The sequence below is a fragment of the Gambusia affinis genome, linkage group LG19, assembly GCF_019740435.1.
Source record: "Gambusia affinis linkage group LG19, SWU_Gaff_1.0, whole genome shotgun sequence".
NCBI lineage: Eukaryota > Metazoa > Chordata > Actinopteri > Cyprinodontiformes > Poeciliidae > Gambusia > Gambusia affinis.
The window spans coordinates 13892880-13912620 of record NC_057886.1 but is presented as its reverse complement, the minus strand read 5'-3'; the positions used below and the strand labels follow the sequence as shown (position 1 = coordinate 13912620).

Genomic DNA, 19741 nt, shown 5'->3' with positions numbered 1-19741 from the left:
ATGTCAAACTCCAGGCCAAATGGCCAGGGTTGCAAATTAGATCCACGGCATCCTTTAGAATGTCTTAGGTTGCCATGTCTCCCACATATAAGATTTGAGCACCACAAAAGTTTCTCTTGCTAAACAAACATACTCAACATTTGTGTTGTAGTTTGCTAACATGGTTTTCGTCCTGGCCACTGAGAAAGTGAAATGAAATGTCCAATTGAAAGATCCTCTTTAATTGTTAATCATATTAGAGTCACACTTTTTCTGATGACATTATTGTAACTGATTATTTCCGCTTGGAAATAATCAGCTTTATTTGTTTGTCCATGCCAATCCTGCAAAACCAATCAGGAAGTTGGCTTCAATGAATGAGGCACCTAAGTTTTTTTTCCCTTCACATCAGACATGATTCATGATTGAATCCATTTTTAAAGTCTTGCAAGGAACACAACTTACAGGCTAAGTGTGCCTATTAAGAGACAGAGATTGATCTTACTGAAGAGTGGTGCGGAGCCCTGGATTAGGCCACTGACCAACCTTGAGCAAAGGCTGCTCAAGGTTGCTTACAGCTTTTCATTCAGATTTTATGTTTTGTCATGGTCTTGTGTTGTGAAAGATCTCTAAACATAAAGTGAAAGTTATTTTATCATCAATAATGTTATCAGGAAGGAACTGAAAGTTGTGCAAAGTTGTCCTGAAAACTAATATTAAGTTGTACTTTTATTGAACAAAAAGAGCTTTTAGAGTCATCCCACTAAAATATGAAGGCACTATTGTATGTCAGTATTAGTGCAATTAAACTCCCTTGGGTAAAATACTGACTGACTAGAGAATGGCACCATCAGTGTCCACCTCCCTAGGTGACACAGTTGTTTGAAGAAATGGGAGAGTTGATGCTCACCCTTGTAGAGCTAATTGAACATAAAGAAAAATAAGTTCAACATCTAGTCGAATGCTGCAAGAACTTCAGTATTCAAATTACAAGTTTATTACAAGCAGCCAAGTGCTTTTAAATCTCTGGGTGCTGGTTTGTTAGGTCTCCAAGCAACTGTCCTCAGATGACATTTCTGATTTCCCCCTCCTCAAAGGATTAATCTTTACTTTTGCCTCTTTTTTTTTTTTTTTTTTTTTTTTTGCAGTGATGCTAGAATTCAACATTTGCAATATAACCACATCCCTCTCGAAAAAGTTTTAGCCATATTCTTGGTTGCCGTGTGCCTGCCCTTTTTGGATGACTTTTTATTTTGTAGAAAATGATCATGTAAGCCTCTTAAGTTATACGCTTTGACCCAAAGGTGTCATTGACAAGAGGAAAGCTGTTCCCTGGAAGCTCACCTCAACCATAACCAGGCATTCCTGTGTTAAAAAGCCGGCTTCCCATCAGGATGCTCTGCTCCACTTAAAATATACAGTACAGCAGGAAAGTTTGGGAAGGACTGAAGTGGGAGGAAGGACGCAAACAGGGGAAGAAAGAGTGATGGCTGCTTTGATCTTCAGAGGCCCAGTCTGAATGAAAAAACAGAAGTGTCCTTTCCTTTACGAAATGTGAGCAACTCAGAAATAGAATCAACAGAATATAAACATAAACAAATACAGTAGATAAATAACAAGTGCAAATTCGATGATAATAATAATAATAATAATGATGATGATGATAATTATTTATATATATATATATATATATATATATATATATAAAAAAATTTTTTTTATTATTTTTTATTTATTTATTTTTTTTTCTTAAATGATCTCTTTTTGCCACAAAAATAGCAGTAGGTCTTTCTCAGTTGTTTTTCTTTGAGTGTATTCTCACTTCATAAATTTGCGGTAGGATGGGAAATGGGCATTTCAAGGCCAGTAAAAGCTACCACATCAAATAAAACATTGCGGATCAAAAGAACCAACGCATCGACATTTTTTCCTGTTTAAATAAAAAAAAAAAAAAAAAAAAGTGGGGCTAGTCTGCCACGCTTGATCGTGCCCTAAGTCCTCCCCCCGCACCAGCGATTGGCTGGGTGGACGCACATGGGGGGAAAGTTTGAATAAAATACAAGAGCATGGCACAAATGTTGTTGTTCAAGCTTGTGTGCTTGATCCAAAGGCACTCCAGTCCGTCTTGTAAAACAGACTTTTGACCGCTGTCTCAGAGGGTTTGCATCAGGTCCAGAAAGTTTAGTGGATGACTTGTTGGTCTCAGGACTTTTTGCTCTTAGGTTATTTTAAATTTGACATCTTAGGAGCTTGATAAACTCAGTCGAATCAGTGCGTGATAGCCATTTATTTACTCAGAAAAGTTGCGCGCGTCGCTCCGTCTGTGTTGTATCTGTTGAAACATCTGACATGAAAGCCGTCAGAATGGTCCCATCACTGCTCCTGGTACTGTTTCTGCTGGTGCTGATGCAGTCCGGTGCTCTGTGCGCACGGAGGTTCCGGGGCGGCCGCAACCCGCAGCCTCGCCGCTCGCCGCCTCCTCCCACGCACCGGGCGGACAGGGGCGATACCACGGAGAGCTTCCCTCTGGACTTCACCGCAGTGGAGGAGAACATGGATAACTTCATGACGCAGGTGAAGAACCTCGCGCAGTCCTTGTACCCGTGCTCGGCACAGAAGCTTGACCACGACATGAAGCTGAACTTTCTGGTGAATACGTCAGTCACCTGCAACGACGGGAGTCCCGCCGGGTATGTAGCAATTCACAGTAGAGCGCAGACACCTATGTGGTCAAATTTAGGTTCAGGGTCACCGGAGCTGCTGTTGTTCTGCCTCACCGGGGCTTCCTCTGCTCCTGGTCACCTGCAGTCAGTCGCATCTGACCTGAGAAAGAAAGTGCTTTTCCAAAAGTTAACTTTCGGAACTTGATCAAGTTTCTTTCCCAAATTAAAAACTAAAATTGATTCTTATTTTCGCTTTTTATTTTACATATAGGCTATACTTAGAAAAGTGAAGTTATTTATGAACGTGAGCCGTAAAAAGCTTTTCCGTTGAAATGTTTAAGATGTCTAAATGTGGTTGAAGTGTTAAGGGTTTGTTTTTTGGCTAACCAACCCTGACACTTGATATCCTTCCTTTGGCTACGTTTACACTGAACATATGGACTTAAAAAATAGTTCCGTTTTGTCTCCCCCCTCCTCCTCTTGACTGATTAATCTTGCGACGCTAACGACGTTGCAACCTCGGTTGATAAACACGATTGGCGAACGTGTGTAAAGAGTACAAAAGTACAAAAGCTGAGGCTCAGTCAGGATAAGGTAGGATCTGGACAGCTGCTTTGCGTCAGCGGAGCGTGAAATTTGCGGGGAGCCACATGGTCCATGCTTCATTTCCTTTGCTTCAAATTAGAATGCAGGATTTGCTCTGCAGAAAGCTTCGGTGTAAGTTTGCAGAACCCCTGCCTATTGCATGCACGTCACTTTCTGACAGAGAATGTTTGAGGTCGGGACCCAAACAGTGAAGTTGGGATGTTTCAGAAGTGTTCTGGTTTATTCTGCAACTGAAAGCTAAATATTCAATATTCATGAATATTTTCATATTCATGAAAATATATGTGCTTGTGCATCAATTTAATCACAAAAATAGCATGTGTGTTTGTGGCGGTTTTTAGATTATACAATCTGCACATAATGGAAATCTGAGATAAAATATACTGTAAACATATCATCAAGTTATTATTTGCAGTTTTCTTTGTTATATAAATTACCTTTAAGTGTGTCCTGTTCTGGCAACATAAAAAAACATGGTAGGTCTGGCTGCCTCAGGTGAGATCTGCTCTTTAAAAAGGGGCGAATCGAAATATTCATCTTGTAACTTAAAAAGGCAAAAAAAAAAACAATCAGACAGGTAATACAAGTGAGATTCTACCATTCAACCTTTCCCCAATTTGTCCCTGTGGATTGACATTTTGTCCTTCCTAACTTCCTTTTCTAATCAATATAAACTATGCTGTACTTAAGCTTTCATTTGACGTTTTTAGGGAATTTGAAGTTGAATAATCACATAAATTCTCACATCTAATGAATAATTCAATTTAGGTACATTTTATTTTTCAAAAACCTGTTTTAGTTGTAATCTCTGCTTGCTCCAGTAATTATGATATATTTTGACCCCAGATCAACCCAAAATCTCCCCGGTTTGTATGAATTGAGGCATATAGCAGAAGGAAGCGTCCTGAGGTAGATGGCTTGAATTAACCAAAAATATCAGCATCTGCAATAGCACCAAAGAGGGTGTTTGGAGGATAATAAAAAATAAAAGTTAAAAAGGGTAATAAAAAAAGATACAATGAACTAAATGTGTCTTCTGCTCCCATACGTATTCATTCCAGTTGGTTTTAGTTCATGAAAACCCATCCTCGAAGAGTTTAGACATGGATCAACCTTGACTAAATTTTATGTACCTATGGATTTAGAATCCAGTCTGATTCCTGTTCGATCTCAAAGTGGCATGTGGTAACAGCAGGCTGCTTTCACTGTAAGATTCTGAGCACTTTGGAGACCCAGCATGGTATTGGCAGATGGCCTTTCATTCACATAAACACCATTTTCCTGAGAGCTATTAATCACAGCTACACCCATCCAAAGATTAAACGCTTAAAGTTAATCGTTCAAGAATGGTGTTGTAATTCACCTCCCAGAATCACACTTGTTTAGTGTGAGTGGGTCAACATGACACCTTCATAGCGAAGCTTGTTAACCTTCCCAAGAATTCTCCAATAAATGCTTTGTTGTTCGGAAATTGCTTCGCTGACTCTAGCTGGGAATAGTTGCATTAAGCATCATCTGAAGCCAAAAAGTGTGATTCAGTGGTCTGAACAGGCAGCTGGAAGGTTCAAGTCAAGTCTGTCCTCTTTAAAGTCATTGAAATGTCTTTTGGCAGTCTCTTGAGTTGAGTCATTGGCGAAGTTGAAAGAATAGAAAAAAATGAAACCCAGTTGAGAAGCTTCTTCTTAACATAGCAGGTTAGATCATTTTCAATAAAATAATTGTATGTTTTTAACAAGTACGTCCAAAAATCATAGCCATGCTCTGTCCTTGAATGTCCCACCATTAATTAAGTTGTTCTGTAGTTGTTGTTTGGAGAAAATACTACTTTCCATTCTTTTTTTTCTATGCCTCAAATTGCACTTGAATCTTGACAATTCTTAATTTCTCTTAAAAAATTTTTTCTCAACTTATATCCACACTGTGGGAAAGACAGAAAATGATGAGCTCTACATTGAGAAATGATGGTATAACCTGGGATAGGGGTTGGTGTGATGTTTATCTCCCGTTCAAGCGTCGCATCAGAGCAGAAATCACACATAAGCTCATTGTTCTCCACTGTTGCTGTTTTCTGTCAGTTTTCACAGATAAAAATCAAATGAAGTGAAAGGACATTTTGTTTGTATTAAAGCAATGAAGTCACATTTGTTCTGTTTTATGCTGGTGAAAGAGCATTTAGCGTGTTACCTTGCAGGTTTCTATCTGTATCAGACAGAACATATTAGAGAAATGTTTATATAAAATTAAAAGTGAGTTGTTACATTGTTTGTTTGATTTTTACGCAGACATGCAATTCATTCTGAGTTTTATTTTCCCACAGGTACTACCTGAAAGAGTCTCGGGGCAGCAGACGCTGGTTGATATTCCTTGAAGGTGTGTATCTAACCAACTTCTCACTTCTAAATCCATCTCCAAATCAAATTAGAAATTAGTTGATGAGAGAACTGATTTGTGATGCGTCCCATTTCACGTATTATTTTCCAGGCGGCTGGTACTGCTTTAACAAGGAGAACTGCGACAGCCGATACGAGACCATGAGACGGTTTATGAGCTCTTCCAAGTGGCCCCAAACTAAAAGAGGTCAGTTTGTTTGCACCGCAGTGTGCAAAGTAGAAGCTGCCTTGACTTATTTGCAACGAAATGAGATCGGATATGACATGCACCCATTTACAGTGTTATTAAGACCTTGCATCCAGTCATGAGATGCTTCGGAATAGTTACCTGGCGCCCACTGCTAAGAAAGCATAGATTCCTTTCTCTGTCATTGCAGTGTAATGACTATAATCCATTTGGTAATGATGATGAGTAAGAGGAGGATGTGTCTGGGGATTGGGGGGGAGCCAGGATGGCTAATGATACATCTGTCTCTGCAGGCACGGGGATCCTGTCTCCACTGCCTGAGGAAAACCCTCACTGGTGGAACGCAAACATGGTGTAAGTTGACTGCTGTTTCTATGCTCAGTGACTACTTCACTGAATTTCCTACTGCCAGTTTTAACTTTGCATCATTTGTGCAGGTTCATTCCCTACTGCTCCAGTGACGTGTGGAGCGGTGTTACGGCTAAGACAGAGCAGAGTAAGAAATTATAAAGTCCTCTCAGTCAGGACAATGTATTCATCCTTAAGGAATTGCTATTTTAAACCTCTTCTTACTGTTTTGTTCAGATGGATATGCTTTCATGGGTTCCCTGATTATCCAGGAAGTTGTAAAAAATCTTCTGGGCAAAGGTTTAGACAATGCCAGGGTACTTCTGTTAGCAGGAAGCAGGTATTTAATTTGAAATTCTTACATATCAGTGTAGCTTTGCTGTATTCTTGCTGATACAAATGTGAATTGTTGACGTTTGCAGTGCTGGTGGCACAGGGGTTCTTCTGAATGTGGATCGTGTAGCTGAGCTCCTAGAGGGGCTGGGCTACGCTGGGATACAGGTGCGAGGCCTGTCCGATTCGGGTTGGTTCCTGGACAACAAGCAGTACCACTGCACGGACTGTGTGGATACAATCGGTTGCACGCCCACAGAGACTATCAAGAGAGGAATCACGTAGGGGATAAATATAAAATCAAAAATTCATCTCATATTTGATTGTTTTGCAACTGACAACATGTTTGCTTACGTTGTTTTGTTGAATTTCCTGTAAGGTACTGGGGAAGTGTGGTGCCTGATAGGTGCAGGCAAAGCCATGAAGGAGAGGAGTGGAATTGTTTCTTTGGATACAGAGTCTTCCCATCAATTAAAAGTGAGTTTATCATGTGGGGCCCTCTACTGGCCTAGTTAGACCAATACAACTGGAAGAAGCAGAGGACATGCAGATAAATTCAGTTACTATATGTCACATACAAACTTTTCTTCCCAGCATCAGTTCAGTTTTTTTTTACAGCAGTTATAATTCAAAGCTGTATTGACGGTTGTATCGTTTATCTAAGCTAGCAGAACATTTCTGATCATAAGAGCATCAGTTAGTAACAATTTTTAGTACTTTCCACAGAGTGTGTATGCTATGTAATTATGTCCTTTTCTTCTTCTATTGTGAAGTCATAAACATATTGCTTCCTACCCATAAACAAAAAAAAAGAGTATCAGTTTATTCCTCTTTGTATTTAAGTTTTTTTATTATTACCAATTGTTCAGACAAATAATCATAGAAAACTCACATTTAATTGTGACCCTCACAATGGCTTTTTCCACTTCACACTTCACTTATGAAATATATCCAATGATGACCTCAGACCAAACCAAAGTAACTGACTAACTGCCGACTGGTATGTATTATTAATTGGAGCTACATTACTACAATATACAGAATATGTGAAGTTACTTTAACTCCTCAGTTAAAAGGCAGCTATAAATCATCTCTGGTGGGTATAAAATTATGCCTGATAAATATAGACGTCTTGTGGTAGACAGTTTAATTTCTACCTACGCTGCAAAGGCACACATTTGCAAAGTGGCGAAATGATCAATTATAGAAACTTTATTCCATGCTTTCTGGTGAACGTAACAATAAACTTAGCTTTTCTTGCCTGAGTGCAGTGAGGCTGCATTTAATCCAATGCAAAATACAAACAATGCTAAATAAATGTAAAAGCAAAAGGGGATTCATTAATAAGATAAAAAGAAGGTCTGTGGCTTGATGGATTCTCTGGACGCCAGTCCTAAAATGACAACCTGTTCAAAACATGGCCTGGCTCTGTTTGGATTATTTTTATAATGCTAAATTGCCTGTATCCACATTTATTTTAAGGTTTACAACATTTTAAATTAATTTGCCTTTTTCTTTTCTTTTTTTTTTATCTCTGTGCAGGTCCCGTGTTTGTGGTCCAGTGGCTGTTTGATGAGGCCCAGTTGACAGTGGACAACATCCAGCTAACAGGTCAACCTGTGCAGGAAGGCCAGTGGCGCTACATCCAGAATCTAGGCATTGAGCTGAGGAACACACTCAAAGATGTCCCGTAAGGCTGCACTGTTGCAATTTAGAAGGAGAATTTAAAAATAAATATATTTATTTACTCATTATTTATCATGTCTTCTTTTATTCAGGGCTATGTTTGCTCCAGCATGTTTATCACATGAAGTTATCACCAGAAAGTGAGTGAAATTTACCGTCCTGAGGGACTTCGCATGCATTGTTTTTCTACTGTGAGCTAATAGCTCCCTCTTGTGTTGTGATTCAGCTACTGGATCGACGTGCAAGTCAAAGGGACCTCTCTGCCCCGAGCCCTTCACTGCTGGGACCGCAGCCTCCATGACAGCAGGAACAACAAGCCACCGCCCAAAGCTTGTCCTGTGCATCTGATTGACAACTGCCCCTGGCCGCACTGCAACCCCACCTGCCCGACCATTCGGGACCAATTCACAGGGCAAGAGATGAGCGTTGTGCAGTTTCTCATGCACATGGGGTTTGACGTGCAGAAGATGGCCCAACAGCAAGGCATGGACCCGAGCAAACTACTTGGCATGCTGAGCAGTGGCAGCTAAAAGGGACACATTATCCAGTTTTAAGCTAGAACTAAGCAGGACTGGATGATCTTTCTGGCCTGTCTCCCATAACTGATACCTCTGCTCAGTGCACAGTGTAAAACGGTATAAAAAAAGCACAGTCAGTAAAGCTCTTAAAAGTAAGAAGAAAGTAAGTTGCCTTTATTTTAGTATTAAAGATACCCAAATGAAAATAAGTTGTCAGATAGCATCTGCACTAAATATTGCGATGATTATGAAAATAAGCAGACAAAGTTGGAATTTCGCATGAGCTTGATTGAGACTTTTACGATATGATCACATTTCAGCAAAAGGGTATATCATGATCAAATTCATCTCAATTAAAACAGGAAGCAACATTTATTTCGATTGGTGCTAAAATGATTTAACATTATCATTATTACAGTTTTCATAGCTATATCTATAAAATTTGTTTGTAGAAGTTATTTTGACTGATACATTGACCCAAGCAAAATCACACAGTAACTCTAGAGAAATCTGTTCCAAAGGATTAATGTCCTCTCCCATTTTCCATTGAAATATATTTTTTATAAATAATAGAACACCACTGACATGGGTTAAGAGATTTTTCAGTATGATAACCTGAAAAATAAATGACTGGTTAATCAGTTCAGGCATCTGCTCAGGTGGCTAACTTGTAGTCAGCTGCCTTCAATCATGCTGCTTTTGAGTTGCCAACTATAGTGTTAAAACAATGTCACCTTTAACAAAAGTGATGGGTGATGCTCCTTTTTATTTACACAGCATGACTGTCTGTGATTTTTGCAAGCAATCGGTTTTCTCCAATCTCCATACAGTCAGAGAAATCTTCAACCACATGCCACCGACCCCGGCATGTCATTTAAATGACCTTAAACTGCAGGAACCATATAATGAAAACTTTTGATGATTTTGAAACAATAATTTTATAAAATATTGATATACCTTGATACCTGGAACTGGTCTACACCTAGTTGAAATTGGACATGCGAATTTTTGCAGCTGAAGATATAACAATATATTATAGTGCTAATCATACTCTGAAATGGTGCTAAGGTGGATCTGGAAACATGTCAGAAACAGCTACACATACGTATTATAGTGCCATTACATCCATACCTCTTTCGTACGGACTGTGTCATCATCACAGGACACACACTTATGTCAGGTCAACTCCCTACAGCTCAACAGTCATCAAACTCAATGCACAATGAACATTTAAAGGGAGACAAATGTTGTGTATTGTATATTTTATGAGTATTTGTATAGATTATTTGCAAGTGTTCACCATTGTAACTCCCTTCTTTTATTTCATCATAGAGATCACGTTTTAATATAATGACATTGTTTCTATGTAATGATGACTTTATAAAATATGCTTGTAAAGGACCTCTATTTTTCATCACACCGGAAAAATGGAGAAGTATTACTAATTGTAATTTTATTCTGTAACATATTTTTTAACAAAAAAGTAACTCAAGCTACATTGGTATCTTTTACATATTTATTTTGTTATGTAAATCATATTTATAAGTGCTATTTTTTTTTTTTTTTACAGAGAAGTGATTCTTTGTGAATTGTAAATACATTGCTGTTCTTTGCTTTGTGCTGATTGCATGTCTTTGTATCACACCCAAAAAGGAAGACATTACATATACTATACGGTGAACATTGCTGAGCAGTCTTGTTATTATTTACATGTTATAATGATCACTGGTAACAAGTTGTAGAGAGGCTAGAAGAGTTATTTTCTGACTTCTTCGAAGGAAGACGAAACAAAAAAAAATTGGGATCCTCAAATCCCTCTGTTTTCTTTGGATGGAGGGATGGACAAAGAGGTAAGAAGCTTGTAACATATTTTTCTATATATTGAACTGGAAATGGTCAAAAATACCATAATATTCCAGATTTTCCAGGCTGGTCTGGACCACAAGCTTTTCCTGAGGCATTTTTTCAGTTTTGAGCAACCCCCAAAAAAGCCTAACTTGGCCATTGCCTTCCTGTGCAGCACCGCTCGAAAAATAATTCTCGCTTACAGCACAGTCTGGGTTTTCTCCCTTTGACATTGATTGTGTCCAGTAGATTTTCCATGGGGCCAATCAGTGAATAGAAGGAGAAGTTGTAAACGATGACGTTGATTTTCTGCGCTGTTTTAAGAATGGCAGCAGAGGAAGTGATTGAAGCGGTTCAGTCCATGTTGGCCATTCTTCCAAATATTGAATTAATAATATAACTGTATTTGCAGTGGAGGATGGCTGTTTAAAGCACAAGCAATTTGCAATAAGCTTCTTAGCATAGAACTGGCGCATTTTACATTATGAACAAACATTAGCAATTCAATAAAATTTAAAACCTACACACAGTCCACGCATCCAGGAAGCAATCGTTTCTCAACAGCTGACATCCCTGACCCTCTGTACAAAGCAAATAGTGCAAGATAAAGGGCTTGTTTTTACCAGGCTTAAAAGAGCCACAACAGGGTTTTCAGCATGTGAATTTTTTTCACGTATGAAATTTGTCGGTGTTGCAAAATGTCCCAGATTCTGCTTTCTAAGCAATCATCTTTTAATATTGTCTGTATAGCAGAGTTGTATTGGATCAAGATGCATTGGTAATCGTCAACAGCTATGAAAAGATTTTGGGGTAGCTGTCCCAGTAAAAACCATTCTTTGGTTCATAAATCAACAATAAAAGAACACTGATCCTACATGTTGAAGCTTTGTTCTGGAAATGCCGCCTTCCTCTCACGTGTTTAGACTCAATTTGCTATCACTCGTGTATAATCATCTCTCTCAACTCATATGTAATTTATGTCTTTAATGGACGTTTTTAACCTCCCTCCCTGTCATTACACTCCATGTAAATGCCAGTCTGTTATACTGAAGGGAGCTCTGAGTCAGCCTCTCCAGAAATACGACTCCCAGGTTGCCAGCCACATGTAGCCTCCCGCCCCTCTGTGGAATATAGACCCCCTATTTATAGAGCTGGCAAAGGCCTGGTGAGTCTGGGCTCTTCACAAACTTTTGATTTAAACAGTCACCCCTAGCAGTCCACCAAGTGCACAGTGACACTCAGACAGGGAGGAACAGGATGTGCCTGCTCAGGTAGAGAAAAGTAAAAAACCAAATCCAAGAGAGGCTGAAGGAGACTGGAAGAGCAAGCCGAAGAACAAGATTGAATCTGATGGACAATTAAAGGCTTACTGGACTTGATAGGCAAGACAACAACTTGTCCACCTCTCATCACAAATAGCTATTGCTGAAGACCTAAATCTGGATACGACTCTTAAAGGAATTCCGTGAGAACAGAAACTTCTTTTTACATTGGACAACAACAAAGGAAGACAGTAAGCAAGAAAAGAATATATTTTAATGGACTTCTAATGTACCAATAATGACAAAAGGAAAAAAAATGGCTTGTTTATTGCCTTATTAAGTGAGTTTTCAGCACTGAAGATGAATGCAGTTTAATGAGTTGAAACTTTCCAAAATTTTTTTAAAAATCTGATTGCCGAAGTCTTCCAGAGAAACCTCCACATATCTGTCTGTAAATGTAACTTGATCTCAAGCAAGCTTTTCTAATTACAAAGCAAGTTCAGACATTTGTAATTAGTGGTCATCTTTAGGAGCAAACCAGGAAAGGGTGAGGTCCATGTGAAAGAGGGGAGTAGGCCGCAAGAACACCAACACTGAGAACAAGAATATCCCAAAGGAAGACTTCTGAACTTCATAAGCCTAGCAACGTTATGGATCCACATGGGGGACACTACCTCAACAAGGACGCTGTGCTGTCACCTTTGGGTGCAGCCCGAATATGCCAGCTGGTGCTTGGATGTACCATAATCGCCCTGGTGTCCCACAATGCAGGCTACGGTGCAAACTATGGGACCTTCTGTATGTTTGTTTGGTGCTTCAGCTTCACCGTCACACTGGTCGTTTTCACCCTGGACATCACGCGGCTCCACAGCTGCATGCCAATTTCATGGGACAACTTCACTGTTGCCTTTGCCATGTTAGCAACACTGATGTACATCACTGCCTCTGTGGTCTACCCAGTATACTTTCTCCAAACAGAACACGCTGAAGAGAACTACGAAGAACAAATCTACCGCATTTCCGTCACCGTCTGTTCCAGTGTTTGCTGTTTCCCATATGGAGTGGAAGTATTCTTGACCAGAGCAAAACCGGGAGCTGTGGTGGGCTACATGGCCACTGTATCTGGTCTGCTCAAGGTGATCCAGGGATTTGTGGCCTGTATCATTTTTGGGGCTCTTGCTAATGACAGCGAATACAGCCAGTATATAGCCACCCAATACTGCGTGGTGGTGTACAGCCTCTGTTTCTCTGTAACAGTGATCGTCATCATAGTGACAGTGTCCGGAAGAACTGCTGCACTGAAGTTCCCATTTGACCGCTTTGTGGTCGTCTACACGTTCTTTGCTGTGATCCTCTACCTCAGTACTGCACTGATCTGGCCCATCTTCAGCTTTGATAAAAAGTACGGCAGCACTTCTCGTCCTGAGGACTGCCCCCGGGGAGAATGTTCCTGGGACAGTAAGCTGGTTGTAGCAGTCTTCACTTGTGTCAACCTTGTGTTATATTTTATTGACCTTGTTTACTCTCAGAGGATTCGATTTGTCTCCAGCTCTGCTGTCTGAAAAACAAGAACAAAAACAAACTTTTACTCCAGTTTCTGTGAAGAATATTTGATCCATAGTTTAATAGTGTTATATACTAAAAACCTTAAAAATACTAGACAGTATTAAGCATGTTGCTTTCTCCATTTGCCACTATTTGGTCCCATAAATGTACATATCTAGACTTAGCAGCTTATTTATTGTTTTAAAGACTTCAACAAGTTAAATATACCTTAGAGATTTGTCTAATATGTAAGGTCTACTGTGTGCACCAAGACTGGATATTGATTTTAGTATTCAAGAATTTTCTCTTTATGTTTTTTTTTCCTCTTCTTATTGCATTATATAATTGGTGGATTGCAATTTAGTACTGAAATGTAAATGTGTCTGATGCATTTTAAAACCTAACTGATGTAACCTAACTGAGTATTTAATTGTTTCTATCTACATTACAGTTTTATCACTGAATGAATGTGGCATTCTTTATTCATCCATCCATCCATCCATCCATTTTCTTACACTCTTGTCCCTAGTGGGGTTGGGAGGTGCTGGTGTCCATCTCCAGCTAACGATCCAGGCGAGAGGAAGGGTACACTCTGGACAGGTCGCCAGTCTGTCGCAGGCATTCTTTATTTCCATATATTTTTTATATTTCAAGTGTTCAATAAAATGCCCAAACACAGAAGTTTAGTTTTGTATCTCTTTCTTTATCTGAAGAAGTTGCAAATTTTTCAGGCTGACTTTTAACTTGATTTCTGAAAGATTGTATTCATTTTTCTGTTATAAGCATTTTAGCATGCTAGATTGTCATTTGTTTATCCTATCATAACCTTCATTTATGTTTTTTGCTGATTTTGTTTAGAGAGACTGACATAAATACTTTGGTGGCAGCTGCTGTAAGTAATCTATAGCCACTTTATAAATGTGACTTTTGTAGTCACCTGTTGAAGACATAACTTATTAGCTTGACAGAAAATCTTCAAAAATATTGTGCAGCTATTCATCCTGAAGCGGTATTTACAAATGTTAGTAAATTAATTGTTTTATTTAAGCACCAGAAACTCAAGGAAAGTTCATTCATCCAGTTATTGCCAATAAAGGATGCACCTGGGGGAGGGCTGAAAGAGTTCAGTGGGGACATTCTGAAAATGCTCAGTACAATTCGTGCTAATTCGTAGGTGGCTGAAAAGAAAATTATGCTACTGACAACTTTTTCTGTGTTACACTCTCTGACAATAATCTGGTTTTAGAAATTAAATCAAATCAAACTTAACATTGCTTTATATCCAAGCTTGAAAACCAGTGGGTCTTGCTGGTTAATATGAGTAACCTAATGGCTGTTAACAACACAAACTAATAATAATGTTGCTTGTTAATTTCTGTGCATGTTCTACTTTCCAACAGTGTTGTTACATGGTCACAAAAGGAATATTTTGGGGGTGGGGTTTTCTTGCAAGTATGTAAGTAGAAGTGTGTAAAATTGTCTTTGCTTAGCACCTTTCTTTCACATATGAAACTCACAAAGTGCTTCACAAAACATGTAGGAAAAGCACATAAAAAATAACATCGAATTAAATTAAAAGCCTGTCTGTACAAATAGGTTTTTTGCTGTGATAATGGTAATCAGTGGAATTGACACATGTGCAAACAATGGCAGAGAATTTCACAAACAGGATTCTTTTTGGTATTTTTTTTGTCTATTTTGTTTTTGTTTCTTATTCCAACAGGAGAAGCTATACAATAAGATGGATCTATGTCTATTGTTACCCAAACTTGACAAACAAACTGTAAAATACAACTTCCAAATTTTGGATATTGTACTTGTTTTGTCTGAGTACAAGTTATAACCACAGTCAGCACCTTCTTGATCCTGAGGTTATTGGATGTTTAATTTGACAAACAATGGCCTTGCTCCACTACAAATATTATTATATTATATTATAACATGGGGAAAGGAGGGAGGAAGGTGGCAAAAAACCAATGATTTTTCAGTGTGAAGCACACATTGAGAACAGAACAAGTGACTTTTGGCATGTTTGGTGTTGTCAGAGCCTGAGAAATCACGGCAAATACCATTCTCTCGACTTATTTGATCAATTTCAGTATGGTTCTTCAATAACTGGGTCAAGGGATCTGATGTGTGGTACAGACCGACACAACTGGCTCTTCAGCTTTCCACGTCCCGCCCATTAGGTTTGTTGATTGGTTACACGATTTACGTATACCCAAAGGTACACACTCATTGGCTGATTACATCTGCCAATGCCTGGTATTTTTACAGGGAGAGGAAGCTAAACACGTTGACTGTGGAATCATAACATTTTGTAGCTACATTGCTAATCCGAAGAATCTTCCTAATTTGTAAGTCTATGTTTTGCTTTAAAGATGCGATTTGTCAAAAATATGATTTTATACATTATGTGTCGTGATGCGTTCGGATAACAAGGAAGTAAGGGTTTGTTCCCTACGTACTCAGGAAGAAACGTACTCGTGGAAGTGATGAAAAACAGGCGAAACAAATAACAAACATACTGTATGATGCAATATTCAATTTATTCTATTTTCAGGCATAATGAGTGTCGGATTTATAGGAGCTGGCCAGCTGGCGCAGGCTTTAGTGAGAGGCTTCTCGGTTGCAGGTAAATATTTTTTCATTTGTGTTTTAATAGGTTTTGACTTGTATTTTTGAGATGTGAAGATTGCAATCATACACTGAAGTGGTTTCTGGACATTTTCTCCCTCCAAGGCGTGATTGCCACCCACAGAATCACAGCGAGCTCTCCAGACACTGAACTTCCCACAGTGCAGCAGCTGCGGGTGGGTGCATATGTACATACATTTGTCATGTCCATGAATGTCACAGCCTATTAATTTTGGTTTTGGTTTTGAACAGTTCTGTATATTCAAAAGATTTTCAGGATTAAATATATACATAGACCTCCACCAAAACCTCCAGTTTAAAACTTCCAGAATCAACCATAGTTTAGCCTTCAACCAGGCTCTGGAAAAGTTCTGGCTGGCTTTGATAGGACGATGTGACTAATCTTACTATTAAAATGACATTGCTGTTTTAACCGACAAGCACAGAAACTGGTTTTGGACGCTGTTGGCACTATTTTCACTTGATTTGGTTGTTCTAGAAGCTCAATGTACATTCTAAAACCAGTTATGTGTATTTGGGTCCAGTTATAACAGCCAGATTCTGTTCTTCTTTGTTCAGAAGATTTCACCCCTTATGTGCTATATTTTGCAATATTTAAGACTATATATATATATATATGAACCTGTGTGGATCACACAAAATATGACTTAATCTCATCCATCTCTTGTTTTGAATATTTATAGAACTCATCAATCCATTCTTGGAAAAAAATAAAGGTTCAAATTCTTTAATAAAAGCCCTGGGTTAATGGGATATTCAAGCCACTGTTGAGTGCATGTAAAGTTTTTGTCAGAACTTTATAGTTCTTTATTTGCATTGAACTAATTTGTATACAACTTCTGTATTTATAGAAAATGGGTGTGACCTTTACCACCAGCAACAAGGAGACGGTCAACAGAAGTGATGTCCTCTTCCTGGCTGTGAAGCCCCACATCATCCCCTTTGTTCTTGATGAGATTGGGCCAGATATTGAAGACCGTCACCTTATCGTGTCCTGTGCTGCAGGTGTGACTATCAGCTCCATAGAGAAGGCAAGTCTTAGCCATTGCATTTATTTCTTCTTCACATGTTATGTGATTAAGAGAACAGGTCCTTGAAGATTTTGTTGTTATCACTTCACAGAAACTGCAGCAGTATCGTACTTCTCCAAAGGTGATGCGCTGCATGACCAACACTCCAGTGGTGGTGCGTGAAGGGGCCACTGTCTACGCAACAGGTACACATGCACAGGTGGAGGATGGAAAACTTTTGGAACAGCTGATGGCTAGCGTTGGCTACTGCACTGAGGTGGAGGAGGACCTGATCGATGCCGTCACAGGCCTGAGTGGCAGTGGACCCGCCTATGTGAGCTTGCTTTGCTTTACAGCATTTAGAAAATGCTGCCTTACCACTTATATGATTCTCTCTGGATAGCTGCCCCTTCTCTATGACTGTAATTGTATGATTGTTGTCTTGCAGGCATTCCTAGCTGTGGATGCCCTTGCTGATGGTGGAGTAAAAATGGGACTGCCCAGGAGGTTGGCGGTACGCCTTGGTGCCCAAGCCCTGCTGGTAGGACCCTCATATTTGACAATAAAGTTGATGGCACAGTTTGGTCCAAGATGAAGAAGGTGTTTTACACAGAAATGTAAAATACAATACATGCAAAATGCTATGTGGTAGAAAACTTACACTGCACATTACTCTGAACAGACCATGAAGCATGGTGGTGGCTCCATCATTCTATGGGGATACATTCCTTTAGTATTGACTGCGAAGCTAGTCAGAGATGATTGACATTAAATACAGATGAGCCCAGAAAAAAGACTTTAAAAAAAGTTGTGGCGGTTCACTTCCCATCAAGACTGCAGTATTAAGCATAGAGCCAGAGCTCTGATGGATTAGTTAGGATGCTAGAATATGCATGTGTAACAGGGTAGGAACAGCTTGAAAGACACTGTGGGCTATAATAACAATGAAATGTATTGTAGGTTTGCTTTGCCTGAGCATTCACACATCTAAGCTTAAGAGATAGGAAATGGTTTCGGCATATTGATTCTCCAAACTATAATACGAAATTCTTATTTTTTACTTTGCACTTGTTCATGTAAACTGCCCTTTACTGTACATGTTTGTGAATGATTTAGCTATATTAGTTTTTTAGACTTAATCTAATTGCAGTCTTGGTATTTAAATTTCTATATATATATATATTGGTCTTCTTTCTTTGTTATAAAAACTGACATTTTTAAGCACGAATTCCAACTTTCTGTCTGAAAATTGCAGGCAATAGACAGTCATGGCATTTATTTAGGCACCTTTTCATTCCAGTGGAGATTAATTAAGCCAGTCTTGGCTGACAGCAGACAGAATCTGGATGCACAGGTGCTGAATAACGATACAGAAAAAACATTGGTCTGTATATCATTTCCTTCTTTATGCTACTCTAAAGGGAGCCGCTCGCATGTTGTTGGACTCAGAGCAACACCCTGGGCAGCTTAAAGACAACGTTTGCTCACCAGGGGGCGCCACAATCCACGCCCTTCACGTCATGGAGAGTGGTGGCTTCCGAAGCCTCCTCATAAATGCAGTTGAGGCCTCTTGTGTAAGAACAAGGTAAGTTGATCAGGTGAAGTGGAATTTTTTTTTATTGGCACCTAACAAAAATGCAATTCTTAACCATTTTTAATGTAAATTGATTCTAAACTAAATATGGACTTCAGACAGCTAATGGAGCTGTTATGCAGACATATTTTAAGGATTTCTTAATGTTCTTCTTTTTCTGAATTTTAAAGTACCTGTTTACATATTGCAATGAAAGCTGTATATCTTGTGTTTCTTATGCTCTATGCGTATCTTTTAAAAGGGAGCTTCAGTTTTTGGCTGACCAAGAGAAGATCTCCCCAGCTGCGATAAAGAAAACAACTCTGGATAAAGTTCTTCAGCAGCCAGGCGTCACTGCAGATGCTGTCGGTGTCAGAGCTCGTGGAATCAGTATTTTTAACAACTCCAACCCCAGGATCAAGAAAAACTGAGTCTTTTTTGAAATGTCTCATTCAGTAAATACACTGTCTAGGAACCACTGACCACTGTTTGCGAACATGAACCCATAATATCTAACACTGTAGTGCAGTGGTCACTGCTCTACAGTGATATTAAATCAGGTTTATATAGGTTTGGACCATATTAAAGGAAAATTATGTGAATAATTATTTTTGTGGGAATTTTGTTTTTTTTTGGAATTGACAAAATATAGTTGAACCCTTTAGTTTGACATTGTGTGGAAACTTGACAATCCCTTTGGGTTTGATGCTACTGACTTCTTTGCCCTACAGAAATTGTCATGTTTAACTTTTTATATATTTAATGTCAGGGCAGAAGGTTTATTTTTCTAAAAAAAAAAAAGGGGAAAAAGTAAGGGTACTTTTTTTTCATCCATTTGTTTAGGTCCTTACATTTGCCTATGAATAATAAAAAAGCCATAAGTAAATGTCCTTACATTTATATTATCACAATGTTTTATGAATTTTAACATTTTGTTATGTAAGTAAGATTATCTTGTCTGCTTGTTTTAGCAGTGCCTTACCAAAATATAGATAACCCCAGTACTTTTTCACATTTCATCACTTTACAATGACAAAATGTATGTAATATATTGGGATTGCCCAAAACCAAGTAATGGGTGTGAAGTTGGTGGAGAATGTTTCAATAAAAATTTCAACATGATGTGCAGTTTACTATA

At 38.8% G+C, this 19741-nt stretch overlaps 3 protein-coding genes across 3 annotated transcripts; all 3 read left to right on the top strand.

Annotated features, from left to right (window-relative positions):
• The first annotated feature begins 2082 nt into the window (after positions 1 to 2082).
• On the top strand, positions 2083 to 10395 carry notum1a (notum, palmitoleoyl-protein carboxylesterase a). The gene is made up of 11 exons (XM_044100410.1): positions 2083 to 2669; positions 5566 to 5618; positions 5730 to 5825; positions 6119 to 6179; positions 6263 to 6321; positions 6411 to 6513; positions 6596 to 6787; positions 6886 to 6983; positions 8049 to 8196; positions 8285 to 8332; positions 8419 to 10395. Exons 1-11 carry the CDS (start codon positions 2329 to 2331, stop codon positions 8720 to 8722), a joined length of 1503 nt encoding a protein of 500 aa, XP_043956345.1. The 5' UTR covers positions 2083 to 2328; the 3' UTR covers positions 8723 to 10395.
• A 1355-nt stretch (positions 10396 to 11750) lies between these two features.
• On the top strand, positions 11751 to 14043 carry LOC122822043 (myeloid-associated differentiation marker-like protein 2). The gene has a single exon (XM_044100400.1). It carries the CDS (start codon positions 12468 to 12470, stop codon positions 13377 to 13379), a length of 912 nt encoding a protein of 303 aa, XP_043956335.1. The 5' UTR covers positions 11751 to 12467; the 3' UTR covers positions 13380 to 14043.
• A 1569-nt stretch (positions 14044 to 15612) lies between these two features.
• Positions 15613 to 19725, top strand: pycr1a (pyrroline-5-carboxylate reductase 1a). Its single transcript, XM_044100224.1, has 8 exons — positions 15613 to 15719; positions 15926 to 15997; positions 16105 to 16175; positions 16872 to 17051; positions 17143 to 17364; positions 17479 to 17571; positions 18452 to 18615; positions 18866 to 19725. The coding sequence occupies exons 2-8, from the start codon at positions 15931 to 15933 to the stop codon at positions 19032 to 19034; spliced, it is 966 nt and encodes a 321-aa protein (XP_043956159.1). The 5' UTR covers positions 15613 to 15719; positions 15926 to 15930; the 3' UTR covers positions 19035 to 19725.
• Positions 19726 to 19741: the final 16 nt, after the last annotated feature.

Coding starts and splice junctions, on each gene's coding strand:
- notum1a (XM_044100410.1), top strand. CDS start 2,329: ATGAAAGCCGTCAGAATGGTCCCATCACTGCTCCTGGTACTGTTTCTG. Junction 5,619..5,729: donor CTGGTTGATATTCCTTGAAG/GTGTGTATCTAA, acceptor ATTATTTTCCAG/GCGGCTGGTACTGCTTTAAC. Junction 6,984..8,048: donor AGTCTTCCCATCAATTAAAA/GTGAGTTTATCA, acceptor ATCTCTGTGCAG/GTCCCGTGTTTGTGGTCCAG.
- LOC122822043 (XM_044100400.1), top strand. CDS start 12,468: ATGGATCCACATGGGGGACACTACCTCAACAAGGACGCTGTGCTGTCA.
- pycr1a (XM_044100224.1), top strand. CDS start 15,931: ATGAGTGTCGGATTTATAGGAGCTGGCCAGCTGGCGCAGGCTTTAGTG. Junction 17,052..17,142: donor CTATCAGCTCCATAGAGAAG/GCAAGTCTTAGC, acceptor ATCACTTCACAG/AAACTGCAGCAGTATCGTAC. Junction 18,616..18,865: donor GCCTCTTGTGTAAGAACAAG/GTAAGTTGATCA, acceptor ATCTTTTAAAAG/GGAGCTTCAGTTTTTGGCTG.